At 34.2% G+C, this 17,237-nt stretch overlaps 1 protein-coding gene across 1 annotated transcript in view; it reads right to left on the bottom strand.

The window, feature by feature from the left end:
* Positions 1-3,679: 3,679 nt before the first annotated feature.
* Positions 3,680-17,237, bottom strand: part of JMY (junction mediating and regulatory protein, p53 cofactor) — a 49,596-nt gene continuing 36,038 nt past the window's right edge. Inside the window, exons 5-11 of the mRNA XM_026670587.2 lie at positions 16,359-16,524; positions 14,498-14,685; positions 12,925-13,005; positions 11,632-11,727; positions 10,263-10,797; positions 8,994-9,303; positions 3,680-4,787 (exon numbers count right to left, since the gene is read on the bottom strand). Of these exons, the coding sequence (XP_026526372.2) occupies positions 8,996-9,303; positions 10,263-10,797; positions 11,632-11,727; positions 12,925-13,005; positions 14,498-14,685; positions 16,359-16,524 (1,374 nt within the window). The 3' untranslated portion in view covers positions 3,680-4,787; positions 8,994-8,995. The remainder of the gene's footprint in view (positions 4,788-8,993; positions 9,304-10,262; positions 10,798-11,631; positions 11,728-12,924; positions 13,006-14,497; positions 14,686-16,358; positions 16,525-17,237) is intronic.

Here is a 17,237-nt window from a genome sequence, read left to right as displayed (position 1 = left end):
TATTTTCTCTTAAAAAGATGAGTAGCATATATTTTCTGAAACTACTAAATTGTTCAAAGAGCCTGTTCATTCAGTTACAATGCTGTAATTCATATGCATTGTATTCAAGACAAGATCAGGCTTCCTCTTGAACAGAGATTAGATTAGGATATTTTAAATGAATTTAGTATCTAATCACTGTTTCTATCTGTTGGCATACTGACCCCAAAAAATGAAAGAAGGTATAGAAATGGATATTTGGGGCAGTGACCAAATGGCTTATCAGAGACTGCTAAATTCACAAATAACAATTTAATGTTAATTTTTAAAAAAATAAAATGTATGTCTAGTGTAAATTTGGTGGCTTTTGGGTGTTCTTTATTGGAAGATGACCTCAGTTGACAGCACAAGAAATAGTGTTTTCTGATGTTTTACCTTATAAAAAACCCAAGTCTAGTTTTAGTGTAGTTTTAGTGTTTATCCTGTCAGAATGGGAAGATATAATACAAACTTTGAGCAATTGCGGCCAATATCCTGAAATTGCTCTAGGTCAAATAAACTGTCCAATAGATTATCAAATGAATTATAGATAGTAAGAAATCTCCTTGCAGAAATGTCATACTCATTTAATATAGCAAATTATATACTGAATTGTAAGCTAGTGCACTATGATCAAACTAGACCGTGGCACATTATTTCTTCAAAAAAAAAAACACATGGTGGAAGTATTGCAGATTCACTGCCAGTTACAACAACGTAGTTGTCCGATGATGACTGCCCTTGTTGAGTCCCAGTATGAAGCAAACAGGCCAAACTCAAATTTATTTCCTCTCTTTGATTCAAGAAGGTATAACCAGTTTGCCACTAAGTCTATTTCCTTTACACTTGAAAAGTGCATCGTTTACCTTAGGTACAAGAGCATGGTAAAGAATTTCCTGAAATAGGCCTTTGGCCTTTTTCTTCTAATCAGTATGTGAAAATTGAAAAATAAATTTCTGGCACAAGGCATTTATAAGCCATTCTAGATTTTTAAGGGCCCAATAAAAATGGGCTTTTTTTTTTTGCTTCTATTTTTGAAGCACTATTTAGGAGTCCCACATAACTGTCTTAAACAACACACAGGGTTGTGCAAAATATTAGGAAATAATTATTAAAAAGTTACATGCAGAATGTCTATATAGCTCAAATCCATGAATTATTGAAGATTTTTTTCAGCAACAAGCATGTTTGTTTCATTCAAAACAACATTAGCTACATTTATAAGATAAAAACAAGAAGTGCTTTATTTTTCCAGCTATTAATGTAATAACTGAAAAAATATGTATTTTTCTGCGGAAGCTTGGTCAAAGAATTATTTTGACTTCTAAATACAGTGAAAATCTGACTGCCCAGAAACTATATCAAAAGGTTAGTTTGCATCAATTATCATCAGATTGATAAACAAGCCTACATTCAATCCAAGTATTTCTTCCCATATGTGTTTCTATGAAACCTGCTGTTGCTGGATTGGTGTCATTACCAGTAAAAATAAGGTGCTTTTAACTGCTGCAAGAAGTTTCCCTAGTATGGCTTTGGAATGTTACACATTCTGCTTCATCTTTTGAGATCATTATGACTACCTTCAGTACCAGGATTATAAAGCATAACAATTAAAATAAATCATGCTCACAAATCCATATGGTTGATGGTATTATTCATTCTTTAAAGGCAGTGTAAATAAAATAAAATATTGACTATTATGAAAGTTTCCTCTTCCTCACAGAGCACCGTTACAGAAATGAACCATTACTATGAAAAGTAATAACTGCCTAAAATGAAGCTCAAGAGCAAAGACTTCTTAGGGTGAAATACATATTATTCCTATATCCCTGCAAGATCCAAGTTAGTGTCATTAAACTTGTTTCTATGATTACAATTTTTAAGATATAAGTTGCAGTTTTGAAGAGTTCTGTAAGAAAAAGATTGAAATTAGAAACAAAGGTATATATGCTAAATTACAGAATATGTAAATAATCATAAAAACCAAGCAATTAATAAGAACATAATTCTTTTAACCATTGTATAGAAGATAAAGCAATTTCGTGAGTACTACTGTTCCCCTTCATCTTAAATAAATTTTCAAATGGAAATATTTAAATGACTTGGGCCTCTTTATCACATATTTTCCAAATCATATTACATTACTTGGCATTTACCGTCCCTTATTAATGTCAGCTTTATTTATACATATGCAGATAATTTACTGATATATGAGTTATGGATTAAAAAAACTAACTTAAATTTGTCATTCATTAGTAGTAGGAAATAGAGTTGCATGGCAGCATGCAACAATAAAATACTGGAATTTATCATTCAAATAATATTTACTAAGATCTTTTCTTAAATGCTTTTCTACATACTTTATAAGTTTATTTTGAGAAATTTGTAGACTTGAGCACTATGACTTCTTAGCCTGCCACAACTTTTATATACAATGGGCTTTAAGCAATAAACTTAAGAATTACTTCTAGTCAGAAAACTTGACTATGATAACAGCACATGGTGTTGATCAATAAACTACTGCTACTGTACTCTTAACTGACAATTGAACCAGTCTCATCCTAACAGATTATGAACATTTGTACTCTAAAGGGAGATCAACTATTGTACAGCAGCCAGTGCATATGTTCCTACAAACAAGCCATTTTTATAGACTCACGCCATTTTCATATTCTTGCAATAATTAAACTATTATATTTTTAAAAAACACTCATGCAGTTTCCAAGACAAAAATCTTAACTATAAAAGCCTGAGAGCTTCATATACTTCTTCCATAAATTCAAGACCTGTGGATGCAAAATAATGCAAAGATTTCTGTATCTTTGCACAGATGGTCTGGTAACAGATTAGTAAGGGCCCAGTGACGTGTTGCTTGAAACTTCTGCTGCAAATGATTATACAAAATTTAGCATAATCCACATATCACCTTCACTGTAGAAGAAGTTCATGTTTTGTGCCATGGCAAAATATTCAACGCAGTATATTTATTGTGGACACAACTAATTATCAGCGTAGTAAGGACATTATGGGGTTTTCTAAACTTTAACAATTACATTTTGCAATTATGAATTATTGCCACAGAACCCTGTATTATCTGGGATTACAACTATGAATAACGTATTACAGTATGTTCAATTTTTCCATGAAACAAATATCTGATGCTAATATATTATTATTATTTTTCTGTCAAGTGTTTAGTGTTCCTATGTTAATCAAACTCATATTATTTTAAGCTTTCCTTCAGAAGACAATATTTTAGATTATATAAGGCAATAAGCATCTGAAGAAATACACCTGCCAAGTGTAGAATAGCAGGCATCACTTTAAAATATCCAATATTGTCGTTAATACTGTAGAAAAGGGAATTGTAAGAACTGGTTGTATTGGGCTAAGATTCATAACATATTTAAATGTATTATGTTTTTTCCAACTATTTGTTGTTAAAAGAAAAAAGGGCAGCCTCTTGTTCCAAAAAGTAAGTAAATTACTGTACGCATTCCTACCAATATGCAATCTCATAAAATATCCTTGGAACAGGACAACAAATTAATATAGTAAATAATTTTAACATGATTTTTCCTAAGATCAGGGATCTTATCCATTTCCAAGCATATACTTTAACAGCAGGAGCTGGCCAAACTCAAAATTCTCCTGAATTGAGTTTTGATCAGTTTTAATAGGATAAGACTAGCTTTGATACAGGGATACTGTTTAGTATTCTGACAGTACAAAATGAGCTGCCTGCAGCTATTAGTGATACTGTTTAAGAATACATTTCTTTCAGTATTCACTGTATTTAAGGCGTGGTCTCCTTTAGACGATTATCCTGGGGTTAAAAAGAAATTATTTACAAAAAGTAGGGTATTACATAATTCAAATATATTTGTAACAATGAATGGGGATAATGAAAAGGGATTAAAATGATTGTAATTTTACAACTTAGAAGTAAAATCTCATTTCAATTTTGCATTCTGCTTAAATAAAAGTTCCTTAGAGTAATCAAAGAACAGTCAAACAAATAGATAAAAATAATTTTAAGTGTTCTCATTATAAAATATTGCTTCTATAAATAAAATGTGTAACTTTATTATAACTAAGCCCTGCAATTAAAATGTTACTGTAAGAGAACAAACAAACACTAATTTAAAAATATAAGGTGTATCCATGGCCTTCTAAGAGTTTTGCTATATATCATTTTATAATGCAGTAGACTGTAAACAAATTTTAAATACGAGAATTTCATTCTTGGAGCATTTTCCATTAAACATGTAATCATTTTTTCACTTTCAAACCAATTTGTAGTTTGAATTATTAGTAGTTAAAATGCAGTTTTCTTTCAAATCTACCTCCTATGTGAAATGAATTCCTGTTGGTGTAACAAGAAATTAATGTCAGTATAGCAGTATTTTCTTCAACACTGATGTCTTCAATGGAGTCAGACTTCATACTTGTTCTTCTAGTAAATTATGCTGGGAAGAAGCTTGGCTGCAAAAGCTGCTGACATGTTTCACACATACTGTATGTAAAAAGTAAGTGAAGAATCAGAAAATATTTTGAAAGGTTCTTTCTCCTCAGAATTATGCAAAATGTGCACTTAAATAATGCAGCTTTTGGTCCAACTGAAATCTTCTACTATGAATTTAAAAAAATGTATTCATGCACATATCAAATATTTTCTCAGAGTAAAATTCTCCTAAAGTGATGACCAAACTGTTGATTATGAATGTTCAGAAGTGAAAGAAATATATTATTCATTGGAATCCTCAGACCTGTTAAAATAAAAACACAGAAATTTAAAAAACTGCTTGCAAACTAGTCTCTGAGCTACATTAAAATTGGCTACATTGAAAACATGTATCCTTTCTTCCCATCTTACTTAATCAGCTTTGGTTTTTTGGACATCGCCTTTCTTTTAAAAAATTGTGCCAATGAAAAAGGCTTGTGTCATAGAATTAAAGACACACAACTGAATAATGTGCCAATCTGATTGAATACTGACTTCTAATTAAAAATATAGTTAAAATGTTCTACAGAAAGAGAAATGGGAGTGAAATAAATAGCATATAAGATTTCAGGACTGCCAATTTCAAATAAAATCTAAATTGTACTTCAGTCTCATTCCTTAACTATAGACAAAAAGTAAATAGGGCCCCATGGATTGTTATTTTCATGACAAAGAAATGCAGGATGGTTGAGAACCTCTGAAAAATAAGATACCGAAAAGACAACTGCAAACCATTCTAATGAGCAAAACACAGTCACTTTAGGAAACTATTACAGATCCATAGGGAGCTTTTAGCTGAAGCAGTGTCATCTCATAAGACATTAGAAGCATGCCTTGCCTGTCATCGTACTTCCCTTATGGAACTTCCCCCTCTTAGAAATTTAGATTACCCTGACTTTGCTGGTTTTCTGGAAAAAGATAGGATGTTAGAATAGACCAGGATATGTGTTTGCTATGAAAGTAGCACAATGAGTCTCAATTTGGTTTTTTAAATTAATTTTAATCATGTATAAGTGTTCCAACTTGGTTTGCCAGCCAAAGTTCCATTGGCTAGATTGGTGTTTGTATAAATTTGTTTTAACGATGTGCGCGCAACACGTAATCACCGAACCGGTAGTAACATCGGTTGAATCCCACCCCTGCTTAACAGGTAATGTCCTAAGGTGTCAAACAGAGATGTGATGGTCATCTGCCAAGAACGCTATTGTTATTTAGGTATGGACAAGTGGTCTCTGAGATCATGTCCAACCACTACATTCTAATGAATTATTCCATACCTCTTTCAATTTATGTAGGAAGCCCTGTACTGAGATTGATAACAAGTACTTGATACAATCAAGGAAATATTATGGAGTCTACGAAAACTAACTTTTATTGATGATGTTACATAGTTGAGAAATAAAATGTCTGTAAGCAAAAAGCCAAGTTTAGACAGCACAAAGTATTCCACAGTTCAACCCCGAACTATGCATTTTCTCTTCTATTCAAACAGGATCATGAATGATAAGGACATCCCCAATGAGCAGATTTCTTCACAGGGGGAGTTGTGAACATAATCTTGACCTTTAAAAAAAATTCCCCTGAAAACAATGTCTACAAGTCAACAGTAGCTCCTGATCTCATGATCCCATAAAAATTGAGAGACCTAACTTAAATTATTCCTAATTCAGCTAAGATACATTTAAAACTGAAACCAAGTGTTTCTTTTATGGCATTTTGGAATGTTAAACTTGTGGGAGGTCTGTTTTACTTACTGGCAAGAACCCCTTCCAAATCATTGAAGGAAAAAAATATTCTTCCCTCTTCCTGCCCTTCAACTTTCAGAGCTTCTGTTCCGAATATAGTTTTTTGGGAACTTATGTTTCAAGTAGTCTCTGGCAGGGGTGAGCTACTACAGGTTTGCCCAAGTTTGGGCGGATCCGTAGCTAACGTTATGGCTGGTTTGGCGAACTGCCAAATCCCACTCCTGGCTGGGGTGGCAAAATGAAAGCAAAAACTTGTCACAGAAATATTGCAATCAATAACTTCACCCTTATAAACTTAATGGTGACATAGCAACAAACCAATTAAATGAATAAATCTGTTATTGGAATTCATATATTGCCCTGCCAGCCTCTATATTTAGCTGTCATAGAAATCAGGATTTCCCAATGTCCAAAGACATTGAAGGGCAGGAGACAATGAAAGAAGCAGCTCTGGTCATCCTAATCCTATATTATGTTATGACCCAGGTTGCCTAGGCAGAGGCTGGCTTCAATAGAATCCTTTACTGCTCTGCTAATTCCACAGTAAATTGCTCTACAACTGCTGGTAAAGCTCCACCGCAAACTTCCCTAAAGGCAGCCACCACAGTCCCATCAAATTTGCAAAGGCAGAGAGGAAATCCAAAAACAAGGTGCAAGTCCATAGGGCAACGTCTGTAAGTCATACATAAAATTCAAGGTCCACAAGGCAACGTAAATCCACAAGGCAAAGGCACAGGTAGAAACATGATTCCAAGCAGTGTTTTCCAAGGCCGGAGAAGTGCATGCCAAAGCAAGATAATTATTCCCAACAAAGACACCCTCCTCCAGCCTCTGCTTAAGTCAACCCAAGCTATGTCCTCCTTGTGAGGAGGGATCTTCTCATGAGCAGCTTCACAGACCTCATTTGAGCTTGCCTCCACTCTATTCTCTATGCCCTCGGATCAAGCGGGTGAGGCAGTTATTCCTCATCAGAGGCGATTTGCTGCCTCTCATCACCACGGGCCATCTGCAGCCATCCTTCCCTCTTTGAGAGTGTAGGCAGCTCCCCCTCTGGTTGACCACTTCTCCCAATGCCTGAGGGGGCTGGGATAGCATTGTGCTCAGCCCCTGGCCTCTCTAAACATTCCAGGGAAGATATGCCATTCTTGTTGGACAGTCCCGGTTCCAATTCCTCTTCCCCCTCCTCCTCTGAACCGAGATCCGATGGGGCCATGACATATCATCACTTGACACTAAGGGGCAAAATTTAGCCATAACACTATAGTGCTGGGGTTAAGGCATTCAATATACATTAGGAAGACCCACATTTAACTGTCAACACATGAAAATAGTTACTGAAAAAGAAAGCACTTGTAACCCAGTTATTTTTGCAAGTGCACAAGTCCTTGTTTTAAATCCTTCTTACAGAATATTGGCAAAAGACTAAAAATAGCAAGCTTAGAATAGTCATTTGGGATTATTATTATAAGAAGTCAATGATCATATGCAGTAGATATGAAGAGAAGGCACAGGAAGAAGCCACAACTGAACAGAAATATATCTTCTCTGCATGTCAACATCTTCAGGTTCAATTTGTGCCATCGCTAGTTAAATGGGTTTGATGTATTGGAATTGGGAAAAATATCCTTTGGTTGCTATCAATTGGAATCCAGCATCATTAGCATTTCTGGCCCAGATACAGAGCCATTGAATATGCTTAGCTACCGCAGACAGAGCTATGGAAGAAATCAACACTTGCATCTATAAACTGCTCATTTAATATATAAATTATTCTGCAGTAAAATTTATACTGAAAAAAATACAGTAATGTTATGTTCACTAGGCTACATTATTAAATGAAAATTCTCTTAACTGAAAAACTTGTTTTGAAGACCTCAGACATGACCTCCATTTTATTAAATTTACCAGTAATTAGCTACTAGCATGCCAATTCATTTATTAATTTGATAAGGCCATCTTTGTCAAATTGATAACAACTATGACGGCAAGTAAAAATTAACATAGCAAATGTTTGAATTCAGTTTAGAATCCAGAAATCAAATGCCCTATTTCAGTGTAACTGAACCTTCTACTACATGAATCTGATAAAGTTAAATTGTAACTCAGAAAATTATATACTTTTTAATAAAATGTGTACATCCGAAAATTCATCATCAAACTTTTTTTGGCTAACATAGGCTACATGGTTTTCCTCTTATGTTTATTTAATATGTTTATAAATTCTAATAGAAGATAATACATGTAGCTCAGAGTTGAATTGTGAAAACTTAGTGCTTTTTATTTGCTTTCAGATGTTTCATCACCCAACTAAGTAATGTATCAGGTGGCTAGGAAGCATTGGCTGGAAGGGACCAAAGATAACTTTTTTCCACAGTGACTCCTGCTCTATGGAACATTCTCCCTTTGGAGATTAGAATAGCCTACACCCTGTTAGCCTTTCATAAGGCCCTAAAAACCTTTCGATGTGGGTTCCTCCTTGGTAAATTTGTTGCTTGAATTTGAAAAATTAATAGCTTGTGGCAATTGTATTACTGAGTGTAAGAGCATTTAATCTAATATCTTAACAAAATGAAAAATAAGAAAATGTAAACAAGAAAATGTTTACATTGTCTGTTAGTCTTAAGGCACTCTAGTATTTTCTCTCCTATGGAGGAAAACTTACATTAATTCCTGTAAAGGCTGCACATCATCTAAGAGGCTACTACTACTACTTATGGTAAAATTACCCTTAATTTTCCCAGTCTGTGCATGGTAGATTCTCTTCCTCATCTTCAGACTCTGGTGATGCCTCCTTAATCCGTCGTAGTGCTTCATGGATACTGCGCGTTAAAGGATCATCATCAGGTAAAATTGTGAATGATTCTCTCATAATGTCCTTTTGAACCTTCTTCAGTTTTACGCCTTTTCTGATTTGTGCCAAGATGTTATTGCTGTCATCTTCATCAGGAAATGGGGGTAGATTTCTCTGTTCAACCTTCCTCAGGTGGAAGCTGCCACGTTTCAGGGAAGCCAAAACCTCATCCATTGGTGAACTCACTATAGAAAATAGTAAGACTTACTAAATATAAATTTACGTACTACAAGTTCTAATTTTATCTTGTGTACAGTATTCAGTTCCAAAATGAGAAAGGTATTCAAATCTAATATGAGTTCATTTGCTGTACCTTTTGGATCTCCTTAAAGAAGCCACATATCTTCTTGGGTTTGCACAATAGCTACAACATGGTCCTGGGAAAATCTATGTTTAAATTAAGGGTTTGACAATAGCCCAGATCACCTAAATGTATGGCAAATTAAATAGTTTCCAGCAAGCAAACTTTTAATATAATTTTTCCTTCATTGAAAGAAAAAACAAAAATAAAAAATAGATCTGAAACAAAATTTGCTTTTCTCTTCTTTGGATGCAGATTTTTGTTAATTGTTTACTATTATAAACAAAACAAATAAAACTGTTTAGATTACAGAGGGAAGAAATTTAAAAAAAATTATAAACCACTACTAATCACTTCTTGGCTACAGTATGTGTATACTTTTTGAGGTTGCATTTTTTTAAAAAAAATCCTGAAACAAGTATCCTTAGTCAACTTGCCTGAGGGGGAGACAAACAATGGAAAGAGATATATTTAAAGAATAAATAGATATAAACCTGATGTTATTGGATGATTGGTGAAAACAATACTAATACTGTTGGAATCATGTTGTTATTAAGAAAAGGATTCACATGGTACAGTATTTCCAGTCAATTAAGAATTGATTATTGATCTTCCCCCCATAAAAATTCAAGTTTTATTACAAATGCTTTTCAAATATCTTTTGTTTCAAATATATGGGCCTAGGCAGATATTGCTCATGGTATACAATCTCAAAGTTTTATTTAGTGTGACAAGCTAATGATTTGAAACCTGGTTATTATTTTATATTTTTAGCCAAGCAATAGTAAACAAACACTGGTTTTACTTTTTACGTAGCTTCATTCAAAATAAATCAGAAATTACCTCTTCTTCTTTGCAATCCCTCTATATCACCAGTTTTCTTCAATTTTTTCTTGGCACTGACTAATTCACTGCTATCAAAAAAATGAGCTGATGGTGCAATAGTGATCAACGGAGCTGGTTTCTCTGCATTGCTTTGTTTAACAGGACTGGTGCTTTTTTCAGAACACTGAGTAGGTTCTTCCTTGGTGGGCAGAGGTGGTGGTGGTGGCGGTGGTAGAGGAGGAGGAAATGGTGCCTCACTGATTGTATTGGAAATAAATTCACTACTAATGAGAGCTGGAAGAGAATCAGTTTGAGAAAATTCAGACATAACACTACTGGGAGATAGAAAAATATCTTCAAATTGTCCTAAATTTGTAGAGTCCCGTTTTTGTAAAGGCTGGATTACTTTTTCTTGCTCCATATTATCTGTCTGTGTAGTTACTGGTGAAGATGGGGGATGATCTAGACAAGATGTTGAAGTGGCTGTACTTTTTCTTCTTGTATGAGTCAGGCGAAGTCTAGTTGATTTGAGAATTACCTGCCCAGGATAGCGCTTAGAAAGTTAAAAAAAAAAAAGAATTTAAATTGTAGAATTTTACACTTCTGTAGCCCAGTATGCAAACTTCATTTTTAAAAAATTACAGTAAGAAGTCATTTACATATTTCATATTTCAGTGCCAGAAACTTTAAAATAAAATGAAATAGAAAAGCAGAAAAACAACATTGAAATTACATTTTCCATAGAGGTGGAATGTAGAAAGTTTACAATGCAGTCGTAATAATTTATTTTCATCTGAACAAGAAAATTCATTCAAGATAAATTTTCTATTTCTGCACAATTGATGTGAATTACATTATATGAAGAACATTTTAATTCCTCAATATTTTTTCAACAACCTTAGTGATATAAATACTGATTATTAGTAATCCAAAGTCAGCAAGAACCATATCAAAAATCATCAGATAAAAAAGATAATAAATATGTGAAACTAAGCTTTAAATTTTCCAATTTTAAAATTCACTTTAAAAAATCTTTTTTTTCTTTTTAAACAAAATTTTCATTTATAGATCATAATAGCATCTGAAAGGCTACATAATGTACTTAACTAAATTGAAAAACCCATTATAGAAAAATCAAGTATAATTATTCTTTCTAGCTGAGAATTGAAATAAAAATGATTTTTATGAATATTCTAATCTTCTTTATTAATTTCCTGTGATGTATAATTTAACAACCGATCCACACATCATGTGTTTAGATGATAGGGAGTTCTGGCAAATTCAGACTTCATGGGTTAACTGCTCAAATTATTATTTAATAATTTGTTTAATAATTTATTTAAACTCCTATATGAAAATTCAAGTGAAGTCAATCTTTTCCAATTACCTGTTTAAATGTTCGAAGTCTGTCCAATGTTTTCTGTCGTTCTTGACTAACCCATGAGCTTTTTCTTTCTATCTCCTCTTGCAACTGCTCTCCTTTCTGATGATAAAAACAAAATGGTAAAATATAAGAGGAACAGAAATTTGGGAGAAAAGAATAATATCCTTACATTATTACTTTCTTCTCCAGAGGACAATGTAGTGTAATCCTTAATGGAATTACATCTACATGGAGGGTAATAAGTAATGGAGTACTCCAAAGTTCTGTCTGTGTTCAATACTGGGCCCTAGCTAATAAAATCAAATTTAGTGGTGAGAAAAGGTTTTATACTTAGGCAAGGAAAACCAAATGTACAGCTGTAGAATAGGTGGAACTCGGCTCAACAGCAGTAACTGTGAGAGGGATTTTGGAGTCCTAGTGGACAATCAATTAAATATGAGCCAGCAGTGTACTGTAGCTAATGCAATCCTAGGCTACATTAATGAAGGGATAGAATCAAGATCATATGAAGTGTTAATATCATTTTATAATGCCTTGGTGAGACCACATTTGGAATATTGCATCCAATTTTGGTCACCACAATATAAAAAAGATGTTACGACTCTGGAAAGAATGCAGAGAGTAACAAAGACTATTAGAGAGCTGGAGGCTAAAACATATAAAGAACTGCTGCAGGAATTAGGTATGTCTAGTCTAGTGAAAAAGAGGATCAGGAATGACATGATGTGTTCCAATTTGAGGGGCTGCTACAAAAAATGGATGTAATGTATGGAAACAAATTACAGAGAGAACCAACCTAGAACAAGAGAAATTTCTTGACAGTGAGAACAATTAACCTCTGGACTGGCTTGCCTTCAGAATCTGTAGGTGCTCCATCATTGGAGATTTTAAAGAAGCAAGCAGAAGAAGTGGGCCAGCGGCCATGTGGGCTCCTGCTGCACATGGTTTTTGGTGCTGCCGTCATGAGGCACTTGTCGGGATATGGATGCCTGGCTGTGGGGGCCCTGAGGTAAGCCGATGTGGGGCATGTAGGGCAACTCCATCCCCCCTTGCCTCTTGTTGATGGAATCATGAGCAACCAGACAGAATGGATGGGTGGCCAGCTGCGCAGGGGCTTAAGTAGGGCTTATTTGGGGGTAGGGCTTATATTAGGTGCATGCGTAAAAACATATAAGGGCTTATTTTCGAGTAAACTACACACACACACACACACACACACACACAATGCTCCTGTAAAATTCTGTAAAAAGGGCACAAAGAATCTTAAATCAGTAAAATCAGCAAAAAATCACTCACAAATTTTGCAGCATGTTCTAATTCTTCTTCACTCTGAGAATGCTGTGAGAATTTTTCATTATGTTTTGCAATGCAGATTTCCTACAAAGAAAGAACATTTTTTCATTTAAACATGACTTTATATATTGATCTTGTCTTTAGTAGAGGAACTCTGATTCAGAGCAGAAGCTCTGCCACAATTTATTTATATTCTATCAATGTTAAGGTATAAGATGTGAAAATCTGTGATTGTCCATGGATCCAAAGACCTCTCATTCTTGCAAGACTATGAATAACATTCTGGTTGGTACACTGATTTCTTTGCAATAGAATTAATAGAAACAGGCAAGTGGGGAGTGCAGGAAAGTCTGATCAAAATAAGTTTACAAACTAGGATATAGCAGGTAGTTTGCCACAGAATCCCACCCTCCATAGGATTTACATGGAGTAAACATTACTTAAGAGAATGAAGATATTACAAACTGAATAAAACAAAGAAGTTTTTTTCTATTAACATATTCGTGTGTGTGTGTGTGTCTCTGTGTGTGTGTGTGGCTTTTGAGTAGTTTTCAAGTATCATCTCTCTCTCTCTCCCCCCCCCCCCCGTCCTTTCTGCTTTTTCTATAAACATAACAGTAGATAAATCATGCTTAACCCAACTGAGAAAAATCTATAATTTCTTTAGTATCCAACCAAAATTAAAATATACAGTCATATTATGCAATTGAAATTAAAGTATAATTTCATGCAGCTCCAAACTGGTTGTATAAACCCATTTTTGATGCATTATTTCTCAGGAATTTCAAAACTAATTATTTTTCTGCAACTGTAGATTAATTTCTGACTAGCATAACACTAATTAAAAAGCTATCTCGTACTCTTCAGTCCTACAATGATACTTATAGCAAGGAAACAAGAGGAGGACATGTGTGCAAGTGAATACTATCAAGAAAATACTATTAAGAAAACTTTAAATAAATTGCTGACAAAAATATACAGCAACAAGTGATTTTAATTTTGATCATTAGGGCTTTTCAAGGTTACATACCAGGGGTCAAACTCAAGGCCTGTGGGCTGGATCCAGCCCGCAGGGCCATCCTGGTCTACCCAATGCAAAGAGGAAAGATTGGCCTGGTCTACCCAGGGCAAAGAAAGATCAGACCAGCGTAGCTTCAGACCTGGGTAGCCCAGGTCTACCCAGTGTGAAGAGGAAAGATCAGGCCAGCGTTGCTTCGGGACGGTCTACCCAGTGCGCGAAGGAAACATGCCAGCAATTTGGGGAGTGGCATTAAGCTGGCCACCCCCACCCAGTTGGCCACCCCCCCCAAGGTCAACCACAGCGCTGCTGTGGCCCTCAATGAAATGTATATTCAGTTATATACAGTACACTTGAGCTGAGCAACCATTTGAAAGCGAATAAAGATGGCACAGAAAGGCTCGATGCAATCTGCCTTAGCATTAGGGTTGACTGCTGCATTTCAAATAAATAAAAGTGTCTGTCTTTAAGTCAACATCTCATGATTTTAGCCATGCTAAATTATAGCTACTGCAAAATATGTTTGCTGAAAAATGGAAAAATGAACAAAAACATTACCTTTTTATTTTTGAGGTAGGCTTTTTTGGCAGAAATGCGACCACGCCTTGCTTCTAGTTGACGGACTTTCTGTTGTAATTTCTGCAACTCTTCTCTTTGCAAATGTATGGATGCTGCCATATCTTCTTTTTCCAGCATGGCTTCCATACTTTCATAAGTATCATAATATACAACTTCATCTCTTTTTTCTGTCACAAAATTCCAACTCATTTAATAATTTTAAACATATATTCAGTTAAGCAAAACCATACTACAAAATATATGCAACATTCTGAAAAGTTTTTTTTTTTAAAATACTGTAAATGTACTGTAAAAGATTAGAACATCTATCTCTGCCTATGTCCTAGGAGAGAAACAACCACAAAATCACTTACAAATTAGATTACAGAGCTAAAGTTTTCCCAGACTTTTTAATTGGCTTTTAATTTACTCTTTTCAATTCTGAATTATTGTCATGCTCTATCTACTTTATTCTGTTTTCACTTGCATTTTAATTGATTGTATTGTACATATTTATAATTTAGTGAATCTTATGTAAATCACTCTGACTGCTTCAGCTACTGGGCAGTATGTAGTAGTGTAATGTATGTAATGTAATATATAATATAAATGTAAAATGGAGTTGATATTCATATATGGTAACTATGGTAAGCAGTTAACCAGTGTGGAAAAATGCATCAAACTAACATTCACAATTTAATTTTTTCTTAAGATTGCAACCACAAATTCATTTTATCATCGATCAGAGACCAGCATCAACATCTTAACACTAGAATAGTCTATCCTGGACATCTCAATAAAATAACAAAGCCAGAAGTAAAAACAATTAAGATTACAATCCTATATATGTGCATATTAAATAAATTCCACTAACAAGTTATACATTGGACTGTTCTATACAACAGTTTCAATAACTGAACTAGAAATAACTGGGGGGGGGCTTAAATGGGTGAGGCACAGTAGACATTACTTTCTCCACCCCTTCTTGTAGAAAAATTGTTTGAACAATCTAGGGATAGGGTGGGGAGAAGAAAAAAACAATCTCTTTAGGCAATCTCTATTGTGCCTGACTGTTTTCTTTTCTCCTCCGTGCCTCATAGAGTGGAGAGATTTCAAAGGGTTTACAAGAAATTAAGGAGACACACAATGGGAAATACACCAGCTATTTGCTTAATGTATTCAAGACTACCAACTCCATCACATTCTTTTCTATGTGTATTTCCTATTATATGCCTGCAGACACTCTTGTAATTTCCTTCTCTCCAATCTGTAAAGGAAATAAAAGAAATACAAGTCAGGCACAGAACAAGGCCTACAAGTAGTCCTTGACTTATGACTACAATTGAACCCAAAATGTCCATTGTTAACCAAGGCAGATTTTACATGAGCTTTGCCTCATTTTATGTTCTTGCTTGCCACAGTTAAGTGATCACTGCAATTGGTAAGTTGGTAACACAATTAAGTGTATCTGGCTTCGCCATTTTGCTTGTTACAAAAAGCGATCACGACTTGGGCCACTGCAACTCTCATAAATACATGGCAGTTACCAAACGTCTGAATTTTGATGGGGATGCTGCAACAATTGTAAGTGTAAAAAAGGTTCATAAATCACTTTTTTCAGTGCCATTTTAATTTTAACTAAACAAATGGTTGTAAGTCAAGGACTACCTGCCTGCAATGGTGATTATGTATCTGGGAGACTTTATGAAGATCATAAATGCTGGCATTGTTCATGAAATTATTTTTTAGTACTATCATAACTTGAAACAGTCACTGAATGAGGCAGTCAGTAAATAAAGACTACTTATATATTAGTCAATGATACTGCTAAATATATAGATATGAAACAAATATATGTCACCTGAAATAAGTCTTTTAATGCTTTCAAGTTGTGCTGTCAGAAATAGTTCTTCACACTTCAGAATTTCAAACTGCACTTCATACAATTGAAGTTGCAGGTCATAATAATCAGCTTCAAGTTTGTCCAAATGAGCTATAGCTTCTGTGCCCCCTTGTAAGCTCTGCATCTGATATTTTTTTTTAAAAAAAATAATTACATCAAAAAGGTTATAAATCTTAATCTTACCACAAACTAACTGCAAAATATTCCATCACAGAACAGGATACATTAAGGAATTAGAAATCAAAAGAAAGTAAATATTATTATTTAAAACCATATTATTCATAACTGTATTATTCATGATAATAGCTCAGTTTTATATGTATTATCAAAGGTTAATTTTTTATTTGTGTAGAAAGAAAATATATAGATAAACTTTTAAAAATTTAACATAATAAAATATCCTACTGTGCTTGGAAATAGTTGAATGGCCCAATAAAAGTTTATGAGGGAGAAAAAGATCCACTCTTTACACGTATTTATGCACTCAATACATATATTGGATAAATACAGCATAGTGAATTTTAATAGACTGAAGTAAAGTACTGCTTTGATATAATCTTTTTTTCTAAAGCAATTTTCTTTGCCATATATTCAAAGTAGTTACATTTGTCCTCACATTTGTTGTTACGATGCTAATTCAGAAAACAAGATGCCACAAAAAACTTTTTTTAAAAGTAAAATACTAAATTGAATCAACATTGCAGTTAGTTAATAAAAGCAACAGTGACCCAGTTTTAAAATGTCATCTTTTCAGAATCTACTAGGAAACAACTCTTTGAGGCCCCTGAATACACCCCAAACATTAAATTGAAAGTTTAAACTTAAGTCCGAGCGTAA

The sequence above is a fragment of the Notechis scutatus genome, chromosome 2, assembly GCF_049901735.1.
Source record: "Notechis scutatus isolate UNSWTSFEM ecotype Mainland chromosome 2, rNotScu1.2, whole genome shotgun sequence".
Lineage (NCBI taxonomy): Eukaryota > Metazoa > Chordata > Lepidosauria > Squamata > Elapidae > Notechis > Notechis scutatus.
Note: the sequence above shows the minus strand (reverse complement) of the source record. Positions and strands in the feature narration are given on the sequence as shown.